The 25,702-nt window shown below is 30.2% G+C and overlaps 2 protein-coding genes across 2 annotated transcripts in view; one reads left to right on the top strand and one right to left on the bottom strand.

The window, feature by feature from the left end:
• Window positions 1–19,673, top strand: part of LOC129216117 (protein diaphanous-like) — an 85,597-nt gene extending 65,924 nt beyond the window's left edge. Inside the window, exons 22-26 of the mRNA XM_054850269.1 lie at window positions 4,043–4,164; window positions 6,020–6,184; window positions 7,831–7,966; window positions 8,044–8,148; window positions 15,233–19,673. Of these exons, the coding sequence (XP_054706244.1) occupies window positions 4,043–4,164; window positions 6,020–6,184; window positions 7,831–7,966; window positions 8,044–8,148; window positions 15,233–15,345 (641 nt within the window). The 3' untranslated portion in view covers window positions 15,346–19,673. The remainder of the gene's footprint in view (window positions 1–4,042; window positions 4,165–6,019; window positions 6,185–7,830; window positions 7,967–8,043; window positions 8,149–15,232) is intronic.
• Window positions 12,618–25,702, bottom strand: part of LOC129216635 (teneurin-m-like) — a 210,043-nt gene continuing 196,958 nt past the window's right edge. The window contains exon 32 of the mRNA XM_054850851.1: window positions 12,618–12,707. The gene's annotated coding sequence lies outside the window, so the exon portion shown is untranslated. The remainder of the gene's footprint in view (window positions 12,708–25,702) is intronic.

Raw genomic sequence — 25,702 nt, 5'->3', positions numbered from 1 at the left:
AAAAAATCAAGATTATTGCTGTTTCATCAGTCAGCATGCAGTTTTGATTTTACAAATTATAGCTGTTTCCATGGAAATAGAAAAACATGACCCGATGATTCTGAGGGAACATAAAAAAATGAAACAGTTCTCTACAGTCGCAATATCTGACTGTGATGGCCAAACATATTTGTTTTTTATTGCTTTTTTTTTTTTTTTAAATTTAACAGTAGATCCTGGAGGATTCAAATCAATAGTAGAACCCATGCAATATTTTTGCTGCAAAAGTATCAGAAATCAAACTAGTGACATATAGAACAACACATTAGGACTATAAGCACATGTGCCAATTACTGGGGACTTGCAAAACTGAAGCACCACTAAATGGCACATCCATCATTTCTTCAAAAGACCCAAAAAGAGACAAAAATTTTCTTCTACCCACTCAAAGTAACACCTTTCAACTAAACAAAACTTTTGACAACAAATATTTTGAATGAATTTTAAGTCAGATTTTAATGGATTTATGCGCATGCTTCCCTTAAGCCAGAGAAGAAGCTTTTGCAACAAAAATGGCTGATTCGACACAATCCACAATTGTTTCTCTTTCCTATACACTGCTACCATTTAGTAACATGAATTAAAGTTATAATCTTTAAAGTAAATGTACATTCAGTTGATGTAATATATCAACTATATTATAAGAATATGTGAAGGCTATATTATAGCCTTCTACTTTTAAAAGATTGGATATGAATTTTATTTTAAGACATTTTTGTTGGAAGTGCCAATTACTGGTGACCTGCCAATTACTGGGGATGTTACCCTAGTATGACAAAAGCATTATAAAATCAAAAAATAAATTAAAAAAATTAAAATTTAAAATAATTCAATGAAATTTTATATTTGAGCTGGTATTAGCATCATTCTACTATGCTGAAAATTTCAAAGAAATTTATTAAAAATTTCTTTAAAAAACATTGAAACTCCTGTATTGCCTTAAGTGAATATAGAAACAGTAAATAATTAAAATGTCTGGATCTTAGATCTGTAATATAATTTTTTTTTCAAGGTTGTATTGAGTAAAAATTAATTTTAATTATGAATCAAATATGGAGTTGGTTGGGCCCTTTTGAGGACAGTTTTTGAAACCTTATACAAAAGTTTTGAAAGAAAAAAACTTAAACTTATTATCTTATTTTATCTTGGATATTATTAATGAACAAAAGTTTATCATTTTCTAAAATAATGCTTTAAATATTCTCTTTGATGTTAAGTTTCTCAAATACATAATCATAAGCTTTAGCTCAGTTTTTGTAGCTGAACCATCAGTTTCTAGTAAGTCATCATAGTTGTCTTGTATTTCATTAGTACAAATATTTCACCAGAGTTTCTTTTGATTTTGAAATCCTCACCCTCTTGCTCCATAGTGAGGGGACTCACTTACCCTTATAGCGAAAATTTACGGGGAAAGTGGGACCCCTCCTCTTAAACACTTATTAATAATATTTTCTACTAAAATTCTTGTTGTAGTATGTACTTAGGGTCAAACTATACATGAAAGTTAAATGAAAAAAATAATAAAATTATAAAAACTGACTTACACTTCGTTAGAAATGTTGCTTGAACTCACAGAAAAATATTTTTCAGATTTGTTTTTTTTTTTTTTTTTTGGACAAAGGTCTGTCACCTAGAAAAAAATTCCATGAAACCCAAATTCATGCAAAACCCATCACTGTGATGACATGTTACATGATCAGTGCAAAAAAGTTCGAAAACTATATCCGTATTTCAGTTTTAGGGGGGTAATCCACTTACCCCAGTGACCCATTTCCTCCAACTAACCCTAATAGTAAAATCTATCTCAAAATAAAAGGGAGCAATTCTAAGGATTTCAATAAGTTTGAAAATTATTTTTAATCGATTTAAGTGAAACCAGAGCATAGATCATACTAAGATTTCAAATTTCTGGCATTCTTACTACTAAGTGGTACACAACAAGTATTTGGTTGACGCACCACAAAAAATAGACATAAATAGTAAATAATTTTAATTCACTTACGTTTGTTGAAGACAACATTTCCAAGGAAAAAGAGCCATTTCCAAGACTAACTGCCATAAAAGACAAATTGAAAAACAGGTCCTGGGGCATTCCACGGTATATTTTTTTACATTTATGTAGAGTCCATAACGTGACCTTTTTTGCCATAACTTTTTAATTTACTGTTTGATTAGCATATTATTTTATTTTGATCTTTTCCTACCAACACACCAGCTCAAATTAAAATAATTTGCAAATCAAACGGTAAATTAAAAAGTTATGGCAAAAAAAGGTCACGTTACGGACTCGACATAATGACAAAAATACCATGGAATGCTCCGCCTACAAGCACGAGCGCTATATTATCAATTTTCTGGAAGAAAGGATGACTAGTGTCTTTCTACCATAAGTCCCTGTAGAGAAGACTTGACTTTTCTTCTGAAGGAGTAAATGAGCGGGATCAGTTGTAAAAGGGATAACTTAAACTCAGTAATTCAGTGGTGCACACAAGGGGGGGGGGTCCAGGAGGTCCGAACCCCCTCCCCCCTCCCTCTATCAGCCTCGAATTTTCTGTAATCCTTCCTACGTAGGCGTTTATCACCTGAATTGGTAATTCAGTGTAACAGCAAAGCCAACAATTCTTTCATTACTTATATTTCATGATATTACATGCTATTTGATTTTTAGTTGTAAAAAAATGATTTTTAAATTGTGTGGTAAACTTGAGTGATCAAAACCATAAGAGAAAACATGTCACAAAAAAAAAAAAAAAAAAATAATAATTTGAATTTTGACATCTTGAATTCAAATTATGTTTTTCGCAATCACGAGTGTGTGTATGTAAGTGTGTGTGTTTGCGTGTGGGGGGTATGTGTGTTTGTGTGTAGGGGTTATGTGTATGTGTGTGTAGGCATGTGTGTTTGTGTCTGTGTGCAGGTATGAATGTGTGGGTAGTTGTGTGTATGTGTGGGTGTATGTGTTTGTGTGTGTGTGTGTGTAGGTGTCTGTATGTATGTGTGTGTGTATGTGTTTGTGTGTGTATGGGTTTGTGTTTGTGTGTAGGTGTATGTGTGTGTGTGTGTAGTTGTGTATGTATGCACGTGTGTAGGACATGGATGCAACCTGGAGACGGCTTTCGCTATAGGAGCAGCATCAGGAGGCGGGCGGTCGACGATGATGGTGCAGAGGGTGGCGTTGAGAAAATAAAATGATAGGACATCAAAACAGTCAAATGAGAACAATAAGCAATCGTGATTGCTCAAAAAAAAAACATGAAGATGAAAAACAAAATGTTCTAGAAGTGAAGGAAGATCTCGGTCTACCTCAAATGATTTAAATTTTTTATTTTTCAAATATGAAAAAAAAAAAAAAAAAAATTATTGTCTTTTCTGGTAATTCAATTAAGTATTTGTTAATTATGTTTTATTTTCATAATAAATGCTCGTTTATTTATTCAATAATTTATTTATGTTTCCTGACAATTTCTAAAGTCAAAAGAATATGTTTGGCTGCATATTGGTGTAATGTTCCACTATTGACCCTTGACACTCTCCTTAAAAAAATTTCTATGTGCGCCACTGCTGAAACTTAATTGTCAATTGTTACAATAATTTTGGTTTTAGTTTCTTGCATTTGGACATGAGGGTTGTGTGCAGCAAAACTAATGGTTCGAGATATAACAGAATGAATGTTTGGGAGTGAGAGCACCTATGAACTCTGTTGTCTCCTTGATCGATTCAGTCAATTTTATTTTCTGAATATATTTCAGTTTAAAAAAAAATGACTACATAAAAACTTATTTACCAAGTTTGTAGTTTCTTCTTTTATGTATTCATCATTATGCTGTTCATTGTCAACTAATAATGTGTAAAACCTTGAAAAATTTAACTCTCACTTATTTTTTATGGTTAAACATTCAAAAGATATTTCTTGTGTATTGTTTTATTACAGTGTACATTTATGTATCTTCCTGTTAATGGTTTTTTGATTCAACATTATCTAATTTTAATTTGATTCATTTAGTTTCATCAGAACAAATTCAGAAAAATTTAAGTCAAATGAAGAAGTCTGTGAACCAATTGGAAACTGATCTTAAAACTTTCCGTCCTCATAATGATAAAGATAGATTTGCAGAAGTTATGACTGTATCCTTTATTTATATTCAATATTTTCTTCTAATATATTAAGTACTAGCGGTACCCACACGGCTTTGCACGTAGTAGAAAATTAAAAGGTCATTTGGTTCGCCTGTATATTTACAAATACAGTAAACTCCCGATTATCCGCGGAATTGGGTGGCACAAGTGCCGCGGATAATAAAAATCGCGGATAACCGCAAAAAGACTAAAAAGGGGGACAAATCAGGTAAAAATTGTCCTATCTCAAATTCTTAACTGTATTGATGCATAACACTTTCTGCAAACAGTGAAAATATATAGAGAGCACGGTACAAATGCTTGGATTTTTGCACAACGAACTTAACATCAATAACAAACAAGTGTATGTACGATGAAGAACGCACAAAAAAAAAAAAAATAATAATAATAATAATAAAATTAAATTAAATCAATCAATCAAGCAAAAACAATTGAGTGTAAATTTAAAATTTTTCAAAAAAAAAAAAAAAAAAAAAAGCCACTGGTATTCGCCTTTTACTGCGAAAATACATGTTTGTGATTGTTGATTGATTCGCGGATAATCCGCCCCGCGGATAAACCGCTCGCCGATAATCGGGAGTCTACTGTAGTGGATGATGAATTTCTTGCCAATTTGCTATGTTAAATCGCTCGCCCATGTTACGGTTCCAAATTATAATTTATTATTTCACGTTGTAATAATTTACTCAGTAAAATTTTCTTAAAATTGGGAAAAAAAATCAAATTTTCGAAAAATTGCTTCGATGTGCACATCCCATGTTACAAACTAATTTTGTGCCAAATTTCATTAAAATCGGCCGAACGGTCTAGCCTTTACTCCCGTCACAGAGATCCAGACCGACAGAAATCCAGACAGACTTTGAGATTTATTATTAATATAGATAGTACTAACACATTAAGTTGTTATGTCATACTTAATAATCATATGAAGGTATGGGTGCCATTGCCTCAGTAGGTTGGACTCCTCCATTAACTTATAAGTCAACACAAGAAAGATATACAGCATAAAAAGAGGAAGTAACACCCAGAGCTCCGGTGCAAATTGAACTCACACTTCTTGCTGCATCAAATTACTCACTTAATCCAAGTATGACCACCGTTTTCCCTTATGATCCCCCACTTTTTGGAGATGGCTCCCATTATTTTTGATTTTTGACAGTTTCATAGTCATTATTTTGATTTTTAGATGAAAAGAGAACTATCCTAACGATTAACATTTTCCCGAAGGGCTAAAGATGTTAAAAAGTTCAAAAACATGATGATTTGTGTAGCAAGAAGGAATAGGATATTCTCCCCTAAAATATTTAAAAAGATGTCTAAATCATGGTCTTTTTTTCTAGGGTTTATATTTCACAATTTTTTCTTTTATTTTCTAGTGTTAAACCAGAGTATCAGACTCACTATGAGCCCTGTGTTCAAAGAATTTTTACATTGCAAAACAATTAAAAAAAAAAAATCTTGATAACATTGTTGCATACAATTCACACTGCAGATCTTCAGTAGAGAAACTTCATGTGTTGTTTATATTTATTCATGATACATTCACAGATAAAATTAAGGTTAAAAATGAAATTAAGCATGGTTACTCTTTGAAAATGTTTTTGTTCGTTGATCTGTTCAAAATGTTTTTAGGATTAAATTCTTTTCTCCTCCTCCCTTTTTTTGTTTTATTTTTTATTGTTTTTTTTTTCTTTTTTTTTTACATTAGAGTAGCGAATCCTGTCTTTTATAAATATTGTGTATAAATTTTGTACATCATGATAATCTTTTCACTGTAAAATAAGTATATATTTATTACTTTTGATTTTGTTTATTGATATATTTTTCTTAATCTTGGTACTAGAGTTTTCTTGCAGAAGCATCTGCACAATATGAAATTTTAGAAAACATGTTCAAACAAATGGAAAAGCTTTTTGAAGAACTATCAGTATTTTTTGCATTTGATCCTAAAAAGTATGCTTCAGATGAATTTTTTAGTGACATCAAAACATTTAAAGATATGTTCCTTGTAAGTAAAATTTTAATAATTTACATTCGTTCAAAAAATTTTCATTGTATAAGAAAATGTATGCATCAGGGCAGGTATATATATATATATGTGTGTGTTCCTCTAGTCCTGGTCTTAATATCATAGTGGAGCAGGGCTGAAATTATTAGTAAATTAAAATTTTGCTATACACAGAAGTGATTTTTTAAAACTGATCTATATAACAAATATATTTGGATTTAGTAATGAAAAGTAATGGGAATTTCTTGTTAAGTGATCTATTTGACACAATGAAGCATGTCTTCTAAAGGGTAGTTTGTTTGTCTTGTGTTTTTGTAATTGACATGATAATCTAAGAGACTTAAAATGCAGAATTTGTATTTCTTTGCCATTCTAATTATATGCTTGGTTTTTTTGCAAGTATTTAGGTTATGGGCAGTGTTAGGCATTAATCAATTTTTTTTTCAGTTGCCTTGTTATTTGATTAAAAAGGTAATTGCGATTAAACTATTAATTGTACTTTGCAATTAATTTAATTGGATTAATGTACATCAATTGTTTTTCACAATTAAAATAATTGCAATTAATATTTCAAATGTTTTTATGTAACAATTAAAACTAACAATTAATTTTATGCATCGATAGTTACAGCGCAGGGAAAAGAGTCCAAAGTATTATTCAAGTTCACATTTTTGTTCAGTTCTGATTGCTCGCTCGCCGCGTAAACTAGTCTCGTATTCGCAAACTTTTTCCACACGTAAATGTCAGTGTTTTAAGTTTGTGTAAATCAATGTTTCATTTTAACCCATAACAGGGGAATTGATAAAGAAAGACATAATGGGGGCGTGAGGTCTCATAAACCGTTCTTTTTTTTTTAATCGTGTAATTAAGATAGCTTTCTGTAATTTCTCTTGGATGTTTTATTAGTACTGAAAAAAAATATTTTTGAATTTTTAATTGAAATATACCTTTTTTATGGAAATTTTGCTTTAGTCATAAGATTTTTTGAGAAAGGTCATATGCTTCAGTCTGCAGTAAATAATTTATTGCTCATAATGAAGTTACTGTTGTGTGTTGATCTTTAATTTGTTTCTAACATGTGTATTTAAATAGTTAGATAGTAATATTGTGCCTGTCCAGCGTCCACGTCGACCTGTTGCCTGTACAGTACATTATACAAAACCAGTGATTTTTTAAGAGTTAGTTTTAATTAAAATTGACAATTGTTAACTGTAGCAAACAACAATTAACAATTAATTAATTGCTAACTGTAGTAAACTGCAGTTTACAGTTAATTAATTGTTCACTGTAGTGAACTACAATTAATTGTTAATTGTTGTTTACTACAATTACAATTGATCAATTGTTAGTTGTTGCGGTTATGTTTACCAATTAATCAATTGTTAATCTTTAACTGTCCATTCAATTAAAATTTGCCCAACTCTGGTTATGGGTAACTTTACTATATTTACAACAATATTTATGAAAAGGGAATTAGCTTAGAAATTCTTTAATGCATTTTAGACATGTTCATTTTATTTTGAACTGAACTTCTTCTGGGGATCTTAGCTCAGATTTTTGTATAGTTTTAAGTTGTTTCCATTGAATTATTCAAAAATTCAAATGCTAAGAAACCAATTTGCGATCATGCATATATTTTCTTTTAGGAAGCTTACAAAGATAATCTTCATGTAAGAGAAGTAGAAGAAAAATTGAGAAGAGCAAAAGAAGCAAAAGAAAAAGCAGAAAAGGAAAAACAAGAAAGATTAGCCAAAAAGAAACAACTAATAGACATTAACTCAGGTTAAATATAATTTGTTGTATAATTTAAAATGAAAGCTCCTTTTATATTATTTATTAATTGTTTATTTTTATATTAGGTGAAGACCAAGAAGGAGTAATGGATAGTTTGTTAGAAGCTCTGAAAACAGGATCTGCGTTTTCTCAAAAACCTAGACGTAAAGCTGCAGCACGTGGAGCTGCAGGTACTGTGATCCCTTATATATATATTCAAATTGTGTTTGCTTCAATGATTTTTCATTCTCATTTATAAATTTTTAAATTATGTACTCATTTAATTTTTTAAAATTTAGCTTAAAATTGTTACTTTTTAGCATTTTTTTAATTATTAGAAAAAAATATGTACGTATATATATCTTCATTACATATCATTACATATATAATTGAAAATATATACAGCAGAGCCTCAATTAATGGAGCTTTGATCAACTGAGGTTTTTGCTAACTGAGTTGATAATGAAGTTTATTTTTTGTAGATAGGTGTAAGCTCTGAAAAAGATAAGACATTTCATTTCTCTGTTGTTCAGGTGTTTTATGCTTTTTTTTTAAAAAAAACAGGAATACATTTCATAAAATGATGAATTTTGAATTTGAAAATAAAGATATTTTTCAGAAATTTCTGTTTTTTTTTCTCTGTATTAAACTTAATATTGTAAAAATATTTAATTGACTTTTTAATACTTACTACAAGTTAATTCCACTTTTGGTTTTTCAACTGTGAAACATTCCTTTTTATATGTTCATTTTCATCGTTATAATTTTTCTTGTATCTTTTGAGTATTTAATTATATAATTAATGTCATATCAGTGCTTTTATTTTTAAAAACTGGTTGTAGTTTATAGTAAGTGATAATTTTATCAAACACAGAGAATCAAAATAACTGCTAAATTTTACTCAAATTGCAAAATGCTACATTGTACATCATTGTACATTGGTCTTAAAGCATTTTATGTTAAAGATCATGTGTGTCCTACTTAAATGTTCGAAATGCAAGAACTAGTGTAATTACCTTTAGTTTTTTTTTTTTTTAATTAACTGTCCTTTTCTGATTAAATTATGTAGTTCCTCAATTAAGATAAGTATTAGTGCTCTTGTTTTTGATAATAAACTACTAATGTGTTGCATGTGTCCAACTTATGGCCATACACATTGGATTTTTAGTAGAAGTATTATAAATATTATTTCACACTTTATATTGCAATATTTTGTTGTGAGATAACCAGTAAAACATTTTATTTTAAATAATATAGACTACTTCAAATTGCTTAAATTTTGTAAAAGCAGTTCAGAGCAATAAATATCCATTTTTGTTGGAGAGACAGGAACTAAAAATGATTGAATTGTAGGCCTGTTTTAATGTTAGTTTTAATATATCATTTCAATTTGCTACTTTCTTCAATGAAAATTATTTGAAGTCTTTTCCTTATTTAATTGTAAAAACAAGTTAGTATTGCAGTATTATGATTTTATTCTCTGGTTAAAAAAAAAAAAAAAAATGTGAATAGCAGAACTTTATCCTTTTTTCCATAATGTTTTTTGAAATTCATAATTTTTGTAAGATGCAATTAAACTTAAGTAAATAGGAACAGCTTGAAACCTTTTAATACTTTTACAGCACTATTTTTGCAATATGTAGGTTTTTTATTTATTTGTAGTGAAGGGGGGGGGGTAGTAAATGATTGACGACCTAGTTACAGCATATTTCCGGCTGTTTTTAGCAGAAAGGAGATTTGCAGGCTATAAGTGAGGCTTTCATTTAGGTCAGATCAAGTTGGTGCAATTTAGAGTATTTTTGCTTTAAAAAGTGCCAAATTTATTGATAAAGTTTTAAATTACATTTAGATATTATGAAACTGTGTCAGCGTATGTCTGAATATTTATTTCTTTAGTTTTTGGGTTAAAAGATGAGACAAAATCAGGGATTTCTTTAGTTTTACAAGTGTTGTTTGGGAAATTTGTTTTAATGTTTTGTTTTGTGTGTAAAAGGATCAACCTTTTTTTAATTTTTGTGGGTTGGACTTGTTCAGCCGTACTAAATACCTGAACTACTTCATGAATATATTCAGCATCTGTACTTTTAAAAATAGCTGCGGTTAATTGATTCTGCATTTCTACCATTCCTCTCTCTTTGTCTCTCTTTTTTTTCTGAGACTTATAAGAATAAGTGTATCACCAGTTAGGATTGTAGTTTTTTCATTTTAAGGTTTAATAATTAGGTTTAATGTGTAAATGAGAACATTTGTGCTTAAAAATTTCAGAATGAGCTTTTTTTTTTGACCAATATTCAAAGCACCATTACAAAGCTAACCTTTGCCTCAATCCTAAAATGTACATCCTATATTTAGTTATAGTCATTCATTTTCACTATTTAGGCTAGCTTGTTTTTTTAGTGATTATTAATGAATTTTAAAAGAAATCGGTTATTGAATCATAGGATCATAGTTGAGGAAGTCTAACTAAAGAAAAAAAATACTTCATATGTTTAGAAACTTTACGTGTTTTTTGCAGTTCTGCTTTTCCTTATTTTATGTACTTTAATGTCCAATTAATGTTATTTTTTCTTAGCCATCTCTAATACTTTATTATTTCAAAAAGTAATTGATAATTTTTCCCATTTTATCTATAGTTATTAACTTACAGAACCAGTAATCAACATCATCAAATTATACAGTCAAGGCAGGTTTTCATACATATATATCTTGCCTGTGTATCTGTGGCTGAAATGCATGTTGTATTTTTGCATTCATTTTTAACTGCACTATATGCGTCAGTGAAAGAAAACTTTTACAGATTTTATTTATGTGTGCTTGCTGCATGGACATAAAAGTCCCAAACTATTCCTGCAGTTGCTAGTAATGCATAAGGAATTTTCATACTTTCAAGAGGATTCGTATGCCTAAAATGCTGCATGTTTTTAGACTTATGTGTTAAGGTTGCATTTATCGACTACATAAAAGTATGTTTTGAGCTTTTGAATTATATGCGTTGTTTATTCAAAGCATTTAAATTCAGTAACCATGTTTGGAAATGTGCATGTTTTTTATGTTTGATAGATTATGTATTGAAAAACATTTAAGTGTGCTATGTAATTTCATATTTTTATGTGATGCATATCTGTTTGTCAGCTATGTCATAGAAATAAATTCAGATTTTTTAAAAATGCATTATCAAGTAAAATAGTTAACCCTAGAGAAGTCGCATTTCCTTTTGTTGCGGTAGTGCTCGCACTTTGGTCTTTTCCCCGCCGTAACGATCCGTGAGACAAAAGCAGAAGAAAGGAAGTGCCGGGGAGAAAATGACACTGATTAGGATGGCGCGCTATTGGTCTAAATGACCAACATACATTTCTAAAAGCTATGCAACCTTGAAATACCGAAGAAAAGTCTCAGAACTAAGTGTGAGGCCTGAGGAGAGTCTGACCTTCAGCTACACAGATGGGCCCCACTATTAGAATAAATCGTGGTGGCATAGAGCGAAATGTCTGACAACGGGCGGAGAATCAACTGAAGTGCGACTTTTCTGGGGTTAAGAATTGATGTGATAGATATAGAACATTAGAGATAAGTAAATAAATAAGAATTCTTGTTTTATCATGATGATTTTAGAACGTTCTTGAAAAGCTGCAAAGAGAAATATCTGGTTCATGCGTGCATAATACCCCCCCCCCAAAAAAAAAAATCATAAAACTGATTAGTTGAGTTGATTTTGTCAATCAAAAGTTTAAGGTTTTTATAATACTTTTATCATTTGCATGGTGTGCATTCAAAGTACCTAAAAAATTATTAATAAGAAAACATTCTCAAAAATAAAAATCTGTTTATGATTTTTATATTTAAGTACATTACTCAAGTAGCATGAAAAAGGAATCCAAGTGTTACACGTCAAGAGGTATAGATGTTGTATGAATTACAAGCAACATCTATGGGAAGGCATATAATTGCCATATAATTTTCAGAACAGTCACGAAAATTTCATTATTGCTTATATATTAAATCTTTCCACTTTATTTGCTTTTACTATGTTAGAGCAAGTTGTATTGGATGGCGCCCTGAATGCAAGTTGTTTGTGATATTTATGTTGTCGGAGCTGCCTTTGCCAGTAGAAAGCAAAAGATTGAAGAGGATTTTCACATTCAGGAGGGGTGTTGAAATAATGTTTTGTTGTAAATTTATTCACATATTTAAAAGTTTTTTTTTTTTTTTTTGACCTAGAATAATTGCAGATTTGAAAGAATGGAATGAGTCATAAAAACACTGGTTAATATTGTGCACACATTACATAAGATAATCAATCACACTTGAATCTTTTGTTGACGATGGGTCAAAGCAGAAATTTTGTGACAAAACCCTTCATTCAGTTCCAGACTCATGATTGAATAATTTACTCTTATGAAAAGTAACTCAGATCATACTCTTGAATCTTAGGGTCAGAAACTTGTAGCACTCCAAATATAAAATAACAGTGTAAAAGTAAAACAATTTATTAAAACTTTCTAAATTGTTAAACACCAGTAAAAAGGTTAAAATTGAAACTTGTAAAATCTAAAACAGGAGCCACACCTTCACAATTACATTGCAGCTGATAACAATCACACCTCAGCAAGGTCTGTTTGGAAACCAGTTTCCACCTTTTTTTTAAACTTGAGTTTGCCTTATTTTCCCCGACGCCCTACTGGCGGCTGAATGGTAAATGTTCGCTGAACTTGTCCTCTCCTCACAGTTTCCGGCGGTTGGTCGCTGCAAACTGAAACAAAGTGAATAATTGAACATTTAAAAGCTTATATTCAGTAAATTACCAACCATTAGCCAGGGCTAAAGCAGAAATACATGAAATACACCGCCAGCTCAGTCATTTCCAGTGCTGAGGGCACTGTGATGGTTCCACCACCCTCTAGCTCAGTTTTTTACAAACTGATAGCAATGCCTCACAAGGAGAGTTGCAACTTGCAAAATTTAAAAATTATAATCATTAAAAAACATGTAGTAAGAGAGAACAAGTTTTCTATACAGGAAGGAAAGTATATACAGTCGACTCACGCTACAATTCAATTCGACTTATGCAAAACAGCTATAACGCGAGTTTTTCACAAGTAACGAGTTTTAGACCTAAGGACAATTCCTCGCCTGTAACATGAAAATGTTTTCAGAAAAGAATCACGATGTTTAAGTATCGACTTTGTTATAAGTATAAGAATATTTTGTTGAGAATGGACTTCTATCCTTTTAGCATCACTGACAGCAGAAGTTCCTACTCCCTACTTGCATTTTATTAGTGAACTACTCCTTGTTTTTCATTAATTCTTTTCATTGTAAATATGAAAGTTGATAAAATATAATGTCCCTTAAGGACACTGTTTCATCTAAAGTTTGAAAAAAAAAAGAAAAAGAGAAAGTTTCAGACAATTAAAGAAAAGCTAAAGATTCTTCATGTGCTTGAACAGCTAAAAAATGAGTAGAATGTAGCATGGCAATTATGTATGAGTGAACATCCATATGTACAATTAAAAGTCAAGGAAAAGAAAGTCTATAAAAGTTAGCAGACTTAGCAAAATGCAAAAGTTATGAAAACAGAAGGTGCTCTAGTGGTGTGGATTAAAGAGACTAGGAAGACGGGTGGTATCATTGATGAAAACTTTATGAAGGAACTAGTAAAGCAACTGTATCCTCGTATAAATAATAGTCAATGATGGCTTAACCCTCGTGTTTTGACAATGAAATTTGCACCATGGCATGATAATTTGATAATATGTTTTGGTAATGTTTTACATGTAGGGAAAGTCTTCATTGTGACAAGACTGAACTCGATCTAGTAACTTAACTGTTTTACTGGTAAGATTGTGTCATTTCAAGGAAATGAAGAAATGAAAAAATGGTCAAAAAATGAATGCTACCTACTGGAGTTAGGGTTACAATTTTAACCATCAAAATATCTCGAAACAGGCAATGGCTTCGTTCAAATGTAGAAACAATTTTTACCCGTCATACCTTGACGGGCAACTTTCTAGTTTAAATATATTAAAATAAAGATTTAATCATGCAACATAAATCATCATCATCTTCATTTTTTTTAAACAACAAATATTATTACTGGCAGTTCCGAACAGTGTTATTATTATATTATTACTACATACTGTACATACCATACTGGTTTATTTTGTGTCCGTCTCTCCGATTGATCATTGATGTCGTGCATCATGAGAGTGTTTTATGTTGAAATACAGCAGCTTAAAAAAATAGTTAAAGATCAGTTCCTTATGTAAGAAACAATAATCTATAATTAAGGAATGGTTTAAAGCAGTTTTGAAGTGGTGTTTACAAGTGTCTAAAATAGTTTGGAATGTTTATAAACATTTGTACATTTACCCTTTTCCACAACGCAAAAATTTTGACTAATGCGAGGAATCTTGGAAGGCCCTTGCTTAAGTTGAGACTTGACTGTGTATCAGTTTTAAATTTATTTTAGTTCAATACAGTTAAAAATTTTGTTTTTTGATGGTTATGTACTGAGTGTTAGTGACTATTTCTGAGTTGTCGAGAGCACAAATGTTGGATATTGTGTGATGTTTGGTAGATTAAATTCACACAAAATTTTAGACTAAAAAGTTCTAAACACTAACAGTCAGAGCTACTTCTACAACAGATTGCCAATAGTTGGAAAGAGGCACCAGCTATTTGTTATATCTGATTAATTTAAAGATCAGTTAATTTGGTATTGTTGGAAAAACTGGTTCATAAATACTTTTATGTTAAAATTTACAACATCAATTGGTTTCTAACTATGTGATGGTAATGAAATATTTTTTGTTGGCTGCACATTTTTGCTCTTCATAGTAAATTAATTTTATTGCAGTAATCTGAGAAATGTCTTGAAACTATTTCAAAATTACTCACCGGTTCATCAAGATATTTATTTTTACTTAGAGTATCGTTTTTAATATTGTGTACACCAATTTTCCAGTTCTGTCATAATTACTAAATGAAAAATTATACCAACTTTTATGCGAAGAAATTATTCAAATAGCTTGTTTTTCTTGATTTTATGCAAGGGATGCAACAGCAGTACCTAATGTATAGCTCAAACGTAAATTATTTCTGTATGTGTATATATGTATATTATTTTTAAAGACTTTTTATTTAGTTTCTTTAAAGAAATTTAATAATTTTCATTGTGATAGTTTTAATTTTAATGTAATGTTACTATGTAGCTAAATTATATTAAAATATTTTTGTTATATCTGTGTTTTTTTAAAATTACTTTATTTTTTCCAGACAGGAGAGCTCAACTTAATCGTAGTCGGTCAAGAAGCAATATTTTATCTCATAGTGGTGGTAGGGAGAATGTGAACATTTATGACTGTAGGAATGGTGAAATTGTTCGGTGAGCTAAATGAAATAGAAAATAATTATATTTTTTTATTGTGTCAAAGCTACTTGGTATAGTAGAGCTTATACTAAGTAAATTAGTATTGTTTATAATTGTACAGATCACAAAAAGTTGTACAGGTAGCAACTTAGGTTGCAGACTTTTAGTCTTTTTAGTTTGTTGTTTAAGCTGGTATGAACTCCATTGTTTCAGTTGTGAAATTAATATTTTTATTATAGTCAAAGATTATTATTTGTTCATGAATTTTAAAAAGTGTTGAAATTTAGTTTGATTTTAAAATTGAATTAGGATTTGAAATGTAAATTGGCTTTGTGTGCAGAGTTTTAAGTGCAGATAAAACTAAAATATTGTGTGTTGTTTTTCTCATTAGTTTTTATTATCACTTCATTTTTAAAATTTAATTTTTGATGTTTGACTTCTTTTAATTTTGCAATTGATAGTTAAAGATTTTAAGAACATTTGAGTGCTTATGTTTCTTTTCGTGATTTTATATGCTACGAAATGCAAATGCAAAAAAAAAAAAATATTTTGCTGATGCTTTTCTTCTGGAATTTAATTTTGTTAATTTATGACAAAACTGTTAATGAAGATCGATTGTATGAAATCTTAAAAACCAAGGAAATAACTCATAAATCAAGAACTCGCAAAATAAAAAAGTCCAAAATTGTTGGAAAGTGTTGCACGTATATTGTAATCGTAAAGAAATTTATTTTTCATGAAAAATTTGTCCAATGTTTTATTAATTGTACATTGCTTCCACGGCTGTGCCAAGTACACAAAAACAGTTCTTCAAATTGCTTGTTTTTATAATGGTCTTTGTTTGACATGTACATTTGACCTTTGACACCCTCAGAGACTCCCATAGCTACCAATTGCTTGGTTTATTGGTTTAAATGCCGAGATAAATCTGAGCAAGTGAGTTTCTGAGGAACCTCACATGTATATAAATTATATACTTCAGTTGGCAATGAGCTTTAAAATAAGGGGATGTACACGAGATTTTAACCTCTAAATCCACCCTCTTGCTGCATCCTGAGTGAGTATAGTGGAAGCATGATTGCATTATTAGAAAGGAGAAAAAATTGTTTGTGATCTGCAAGGATTACAACTTACAACACACATGGTGGAAAATATATGCATTGTTTTATATGCATGCATTGCGTATAATCTAAAGTTAATAATTCAAGCGTAAAATATTTTATCCTTGAAAATTTAAATACAAGTCACTTTTAAAATCATTATTAGTACTGCTTTCTTTAGTTTTGCATAGAGTTCATTGCTATAAAACTAATTCACACGTACTGTACATAATATATATTTTTTATTGAAATTGTATTTATTTTAAATATATACTTTCTTCCCAAAATTTAAATTTAAAACTTTTGTCTTGGAAAATACTGCTGCTTTAATACTAATTGTTGAAATAAAAATACATTTTGCAAAAAAAAAATAAAAGAAAGAAATCATGATTTTGTGTTTTACTGCTGTACAAAACTGTTAATTATAAGTGAAATATTTATATTTTGAGCTTCATGATATGGTAATCATTGAACGTTGTGTGATAATGATGAATACAGTGAGATACAGCTATAAGAAAAAAAAAAAAGGAGATTACAACCTTTTTAATGCAGAGTGTATAATATATTTTTCTTTGTAGTGCTTAAAGTTTGTTTTCGAAATTCAGTTCCTAACTCAGTATCTCATATTTTCTTCAAATGAGGTACTGAGTGGTGCACTACTTTACTTGTGGTGCACTACTTTAGTGGTCAACTTAAACAGGTGGTCAACTTATAGAGGCTAAATTATATGTTAAGATCTAATTCTGTGCTTGAAACTAGCGGTCAACTTAGGTGGTCAGTTTACAAGGGTGGTCAACTTAACAAGTTTTACTGTACAACAAATGAAGAAACATTGAGGAATTGTGAAAGTGCTGTCGAAGCAATCGAAGTTCTCAAAGTATCATAGTTATAGCACTCAAGGCGTTTTTAATTTTAGAATTGTTCAAGTCACTTTTGATCTGTTTTGATAATTTTTTATAACAATAAAAATGTCCAAAATTTTGCATGTAGTATCCATTGCAATCATTGAAAGCTTTAGATTTAATATTGAACTATGCTAACTTTAGATTTAATATATTACTGATATTTTGCTAGAAAAGGTTTTTGCTCCTTACAAAGGGTGAAATTTTATTTGACAGTTAGTATCCATTTTGATGATGTTGATTGTAATTTTATTGCAATGTTTTGCATATGTTTTGGGTTTGCAAATATTGCGAGAATTCTTGGTCAATAATGTGTAGTGAAATGATTAATGTGAGACACCCTGTCTGTTGTTTATGGGGGAAAAAATCATCCCTTTTTAGCACTTAAATATTTCTTTTTGTACTTGGAAATATAGGAGGGTTTGGTCCACTTAGATTTGGATTAAAAAACCCAGTAATAAAAACATTTTTTGCTAAAAAAATGATAATGTGATATTTAAAATACGTCCATTCATTAAATCTTTAGTTTTTTAAAAATTTTAATGTAATTTATTTATTTTTTGCTCATGATAATTGTGATAATAATAAAATTGTTATTCAAATTTTTGGTTAAAAATGTTTTTAGAACACTGAAACAGTTAATTAGAGCAAAGTTTTTGGAAATCAGTACGATGCTCAAATCTTGCCAGTTTTAATCATAACCCACTAAAGTTACCACATTCTGTTTTGCATTTCATGATTGTACATTATGTATTGTTCTTGGACAATTCCTTGAGGATATTTTATCAAAGTAATTTTTGATATTAATCTTGTTTATGAAAAATTTACCCTTTCAAATTTTGAGTAAAAGTTATAATTATAATTAGTGGCAAATTTACCATATCACTAATATTGCAATGTAAGGGGTCCTCACGACATGGGGGGCCCAGAAGATGGTCTAAAAAAGCATTTTAAAAATATTTTTCATTGTTCTGTTATTCTGTAAGAGTACCCCAAAAATTCTTGCGACAGGTCCCCAAACCTGTAAATCTGCCACTGGTGCTAAATATTTAAGTGAATGACTGGAACAATTATGGCACAAATTTTCAATTAAAGCAACATTGTTTAGCTTTATATGATGCTTATAAATAGCTTGTGGTAAGAGCTGCAAATCCAAGCTATAGAAAGGAATTTTAAATGCTTACTAAATTTTAATTGGAAGAAAAACACATAGAATTTTTTTTTTTTTTTTTTTTTTTTTTGCACTTTGTGTGCATTTACAAAGGAAATTCATTGACCTCGCTTATCACCCCAAGTAAGGATTTTCGATAGTAGCCATTTGCATTAAACCTTGCAGTCGACCAACACCTTCTCTGAACTATCCAACAATGCACCTGGGTAGAAGTAGGTCCAAAATTCTACCTACAATAATTTACCAGTTTTCCCTTCTAGAACTTTCATATTGTGGTTTTAAAATTCCTGCAATAGGACTGTCTTTTACTCAATGTGAATGAGCTCTTTTTAAAAATTTAAACACATGCATTACAGTCTTAGAATGGGATTTAAAATGTTAAAAGCTAACCTCTGGTGTCTTAACTAAGATCAAAGTATTCAAAGCATCCTTTCTGATAATGTTTTAACAATATATTCTATAATTTCTGTTCTCATTTTCAAAAAGTTTAGCAAACTTTTTAGTTATGGAATTGTAAACCAATTGTTAAATATCTCATTTGCCCTATTTTCAACCCTTTAAATTAATTGTTGACTTGTACCAGCTAGGCTGGCTATATGGGTTGTGCTGCTTCACATTTCCATCTGTACCGTAATTTGGTGTGAAGTCCGACTTCCATGACACACACATGCCATGAGGACCCATTTTTAGGATAGGCAACCATTCACAGCATAGCAATGCATTCACACAAAGGAAGGACAAGAGAGAGAGAGAAAGTACGTCCATGCCCAAGTCTAGATTTGAACCTGGGACCTCCCCATTGCAGTCAGACTCCTCTGACCTCTAGACAGGGAGGGCGACTTTCAATTAATTATTCAGCTTATTAGAAGTCTATACAAAAAGTAGAACTAAAAAAAGTTTTATGAATAAGCTTCTATAATCTAGGGCGAAGTAAGCTCATTTGAAAATAGTGAAATTTCTACTTATACATTTAAGCTGTATTTAAACTTCAAAGTATGAATTGAAATTCTGATCAATTAATTTTCACAAAGCAATCCCCCCTTTTTTTGTTGGTAAGTTTAGCTGTGCTTTATGTATACTTAAAGTAAAGATGTTTGTCATCTTTTAACATATGAACACATGTAATATACATATCCATAGTCTATACCCATGCACAAATGCTTTCAAAGTGAAATATAGACATTTATGTTGATGTACTTCATGTACATGACATGTACATGTACTTCATGTCATGTGTCATGAATTCAATACTTTACTAGCTTAAGTGTGTTCATATATTTTATTGTTGCATTTACATACACACCAAAATAATTACAGACAGTGAGATACTGTAAAAGTACTGATTTTCGCAAATTGTAATTGTCATGAAAATGAAGATACTGTTGATTTGGTGAGCTGAAAAATTCACAAGTTTCATGTAGTAGAAGTAGTGATTTCAGTAAGATTTCAGTATTGAAAATACCTTGTCAGAACTACTTTTGCATGAGGCATTTACTATTTTGAGGCCGAACATCAAATAATTTTGAACAGCTTCAAAGAAACTGGTATAAATAGTATAAGTGAATTACTTAATTAGTTATGTATTAATGTTTTATAATCAAGAAATAACCTTTGCATTCAAGAAATAGTTGCATAAAGTGAAAAAGTTCAAATTGATTATTACTTGAGCTGAAAAGAAAATCACTTGATTAGATTTTTGCGGTTAAAAGGGACGTGTGAAAATTAAAGCCTCTGGAAAATAAATGTTTTTAAGGTACATAACATGTGTTGTAGTTGTTTTGTACTTGTGTGTATACAAAATCTACTATTGTTTTTTTTTCATTGCCTTTAAGCTAAAATCTGAGTTTCTACGATCTCTGAATTCCATTAACTATGACTGTCTAGATGCTGATTTTTTTGTTGCTAATTCATTGGAATTAATTTGGTAAATCAGAAATTTTTCAAATAAACTTCATCTAATTAAATTTTTTGGTGTATATTTTTCTGAATGGAAATTGAAACCTATTTTCAATATTCTGAAAGACTGTTAATAAATCTCTTTTTACTGTCTGAAACAGATTTTTTTAGAGGATTTTAAAATGTAAAAAGTAATTTCATGAAGTACAAGTTGTCATGCTTATTTTTACTAAAAACACTCTGTGCAGTACCAATAAGATTACTCACTTTTGCTATTATGGCTTTTATATTAATTTTTTACAAGGAAAGAATTTGCAATAAACTAGAATACAGTAGACCCTTATTTTATGTGGATTTGATTATACACCATTCAAGATTTTAGGATTTTATTTTGTTTTATGCGGATGTGGTGTTGCAAACAGAGGAATTTTCCCCTTCATTCAAGTAGTTTGACATGTTTTAAATGACCTTGGGTCATTGAAGACATTTTTTTGTGATTACTTCTCATATGAGAGTTCTGGAACCAAAGTTTTCCAGAAAGTTTACTTCTAATATAAGTAAGAGTCCAGTGAGGAAGAGCTTTTAGAGGAGACAAAGGAGTACAAAACCATTGAAGATACTGTCATGGATAACACAGTCAAAAACTTTCACATTGAAAGTTTTGAGACATTCCCCAGCAATGGCAAATTATCTCTTTGATTTGTTAATGAAGACAGGTTATGGGAATGATGCTTGAAATCATGAATGTGTGTTAATGCCTTACAAAGAAATGTTGCAAAAAATAATTATTGACTGCAAACAGACTCATAATCAACTACTTTTATAAACAGTAAGTTAATTCATGTTTTCTGAAATATATGTCAGGTATATGTATTGAAATAATTACACATTCTGTTTATTGTACACTTGCGGTACCCGCACGACTTTGCCCCTAGTAGAAAATTAAAAGGTCATTTGGATTGCCTGTATATTTACAAATAATGGATGATGAATATCTCGCCAATATCTAATAGTAATTTACTCGTCCATGTTATGGTAATTTACTCATCCATGTTATGGTAATTTACTCATCCATGTTATGGTAATTTACTCATCCATGTTATGGTAATTTACTCATCCATGTTATGGTAATTTACTCATCCGTGTTATGGTAATTCACATGGTGCAGAGGAATTAAATCCACCAATGGTGGTAAAAATAAAATCATAGAAAAAGAGCAAAATCAAATTTTTGAAAAAACGCTTTGAGGTGCGCGACCACATGCTACAAACTAATTTTTGCCAAATTTCATGAAAATTGGCTGATCAGTCTAGGTGCTATGCACGTCACACTGATCCAGACAGAAAGACTTTCAGCTTTATTATTAGTAAAGACAAATATGAAGATTTATATACTACTGGAATGAAGTTTTTTTTTTTTTTTCAAATATCTTGAACCAAGCCCCTATTTTAAATAAGTTAATATAACCCCCCTAATAAGTCTTAACTTATGCAGTTTTGAGTTACATGGCATTTTCATGGAATGTAACTCTCTATAAAACAAGTGTCTACTGTATCTGTTTTCACCGACTATTTGCTTTTAAACCAGTTTGATTCTGGTTCGCATTGTGTATCAAATTAAATAAATGTGGATAAAAGGTCAAAGACTGTCCTGTGATGCATACATCTATAGTTTTTGAGAATGTATTTTACAAGTAATAAATAGAAACAAGTGTTGTAAATTGAATTAAACAGTAACTATTGATGAAAATCAATATCAATCCTCCCTTTTCCAAACCCACTCCTTAGAGCAAATTATTTATAGACCTTTTTGAAATGTACTTTTTTAATCATTTGTTCAAAAATTTGTGCAAATATCCCCCAACATAATGGTGTTGTTTGAAAACAATAGCACAAATTGTGTAAACCCTTGTGTAATTCCATCTAACCTACACAGAAAACTGTATATATAACACTATTTCTGAAACTGTTGATATCATAATTTTCATTTAACACATTAAAAGTTTAAAACATTCAGCTGAAAAAAACATTTTGTCTATCAATTTTCTAAACTTTTATATTTTTTTCCTAAGCTATAATTTAGATGGGTCATGATCCATCTAAGATATGAGCCATCTCAGACTAAACGTTAGAAACTTTTTGGACATTGCATATAAGCTCATGAAATTGTTATTGAAATCTTTCTTTTTGTATTGACTCTTGCTTTCATATAACATAGTTTCACGCTGCACAGTATATCCTAGAAACCTGTCTTGTTTCCTGTTATTTTTAAGACTCGTAAGTGTTTAAACTGTTAAAGTTGCAGAATGATAACGTGGTGTTTTGCCTAAAAGAATATATTTATCATCAGTTTCCTTTTTTTTATTTCCGACTAATTAAAAAAAAACCTAATCCATCGCAAGTTGTAATTTCCGTTTTCAATGATAAATGAATGAGAAGCTGATAGTCCTTTTGTATAACAACAATTATTTTTCTCTGCTATGTTTAACTAAGTCAAAATTTGATTGGATGTAGATTTATACCTAAATTACTATCGTTGCTGGGAATGCCATTTGCTAATTATGGTTTAGGTATAAATTTAAAGTGGCACATGAAAAATACTTACATTTTTTGTTGTTTGGAGCTAATAAATCTTTGAAAAATGTATTTTATCTAGTTGTAAATCAATTACAACTTAAAAACAACACTTTGTGTTTGTACCAAGTTCAAACTAAGTTTTTAGTTTTATTTGAACTAAATTTATTCTAGCTGGGGATGGATTTGTGAAGTTTTTCATCTGTGAATGACCCTTTGTAGGGAAATAATTTTTTATGCATTGTTGATTTTGTTGGAGTCATTTTTTACCTGATTCCTGACTGAGCCAATTAATGCTCGTTGCACATTGTTCTCATCAAGTGCATGTACAGGGTCAAATTCATGCTTGACAAGTATTAACATTTCGTAAAATATTGTGTATGACAAAAAAAGTTCTAAAAAGGAGATTATTTCTTAATGATGAAATGTTTTGCCATAGTTAGAGCTGAGTGAATATTATTATTCTTTGAACAATTAGGGTAACGGTACCAGTAACAGACGAGAGTCCAGTAACAGGTAGTTGTAAGTTTGGATTTTAATAATAGAAATTTTAGGCGGGTGAAACTAATGTTGCTGTGGCCCAGTGAATACGATGCAACCATCTTGTATTATTAGAGTGAATTTTATAAGCTAGTTGGTATCTACAAGGCAGTGGTGGAAGGTTATGAACCACTACTACAAAGTCAGCTGGTATTTCATGTTCATTTAAATTTAATAAGGCTTTAGTTTTTTTAAAAAAGAACCTTTGCACAAAGGAAAATTGTCCATTGTTCATCCTTTCTTCATCTTATCTGTTACTGGATATCATCAGATTGTTTGGTGTCTGTTACTGGGGGGGGGGGGGGTCGGACCTTTTTTCGACATTGAGCATATAAAAATTGAATTAACTAATTCAGAGGATCCAGAAGCAGCCAAATGTTAGATGAGATGTAATTGCATGAGGGAAAAATTGTTCAATACGTAAAATAGAAAATGCTTTGAATTTGACTTCTTTATATGGTTCGTACATAACATTTCTTATCTTGACAATGCAATCTTCCATTGAAAAAGCACAAAAGTTTGGTCGCTAAAAGTAATGAAGGAATCCATACATTAATTCTTAAGTATTAACTTGGAACATCAAGCTAAATTAATTTCTTAATCTTTTAAAATCATTATCAATATTTTTCTGTTCACTCTTCTCTAATGTTCATAATGTTTTCTACAATTGGTCTTTAAAAAAACTTGTCAAAATAAATTTTGTGGACATTTTTTCAGTAAATTTCATTCATGTATACTCATAGTGAAACTAAACGTTTGTATGGCAATTTACTTCTACTTCATATAGTTTTATAAACCTGTAAATTTCAATTTTTGTTCATTAAGTTTTTATAAATATTCTAAATTTGAAGAAACTTGGATAATAAAATATATTTTTTTGCAAATTCTGTAGCTGTTTAATAGTGTCCATGTTATATTTACAAATAAAATTGCTCCTGATGAGACTGACTCCAAATAAGGTAAAAATCGTATTAAAGGAATTTTTTTTAATTCCTAAAAAATGCCATCGCTGTATAAACTGGACTGGCTCAGTAAAATGATAAATATTAAAATGTATGTTGGTTTTTGGAAAATATCAGACAAAAGGTTCACAAACAGGAGGGTTGCACAGGACCCGTGCCCCCCTCCCCCCCCCCCAAACGCTAATTTGAACAATTTTCAAAAATACTCTTTTTTTATTATTTGAACGAAGATGAACACGCTTTGAAAAAACGAAGTGGTTCCATAAGCAGGGACGACGAGAGGTCATTTAAAACTTCCCCCTCTCTCCTTTTCGATATTGATCAGGGTGGCGACAGGTCAGGGAAATCAGGGAAAAGTCAGGGAACTTTATTAATCAGGGAAAAGTCAGGGAAATATCAGGGAATTTTGATAAAATAACAAAAAATCAGGGAAAATTTATTTTATGATGAAAATTTTTTTTTTTTTGCTTTACAAAATTAAGTACTCTAATTCCCTATGCATTTTCTGCCAATGATCTGTTAAAAAAAAAGTAAAATTAATGAGGTGTGATTATACACTGCCGCATATTTGTGCATATTTTTTCCTCAACGTCAAAGTATTGAATCTTACTTATTAACCAAAGGATGAACTTCCTAAGATTGCTTCTGTGTCTGTTAGGTTGTTTATTTTACCTAGCTTGAAATTTCCTTTTACGCTTTCAATGCTACGTAAAATAAACAACCATACAGGCAAAGAGGAAGCCTTCATTAATGCCTTAGCTTCTTTGCCTTTATTCCGTTGTCTTGAAGTGATTAGCGTACTGTAATCACGATTTCAAGAAGAAATCTTTGGTTTTTGAATTAATACTATAAAAGCTTAAAAGTTATCACTTCTTTGCATTTTCAATTTAATTGCTAAAACTGAACTTTCAATAAAAAAAACTTTGTTTTTTGCCGTTATACTATTTGTCGCCACCGCAGATTATAAAGGTTTTCTTTTCTTCAGACTTAAGTGATTCTTTAATTTTATAACCAAGTTGTACTCTTTTATATGTTTTGAAATTAACTAATTGCTTTTTTTTTTCTTGCATTTCAAAGTTTTTTTGTTGCAAAAGCAATCTAAGATTTTTTTTTCATTTCATACTGAAATGATTTTAAATAAAGTTAACTTGTGTACTTAAGTAAATTTTTTTTTATTGTTAAAATGTTGTATTCATTCATTAAAACCTATGTTCTTGATTAGAGAAAAGCTC

Source organism: Uloborus diversus, chromosome 2 (assembly GCF_026930045.1).
Source record: "Uloborus diversus isolate 005 chromosome 2, Udiv.v.3.1, whole genome shotgun sequence".
Classification (NCBI taxonomy): domain Eukaryota; kingdom Metazoa; phylum Arthropoda; class Arachnida; order Araneae; family Uloboridae; genus Uloborus; species Uloborus diversus.
The sequence above is the reverse complement of the archived record's forward strand: the minus strand, read 5'-3'. Positions and strand labels throughout refer to the sequence as shown.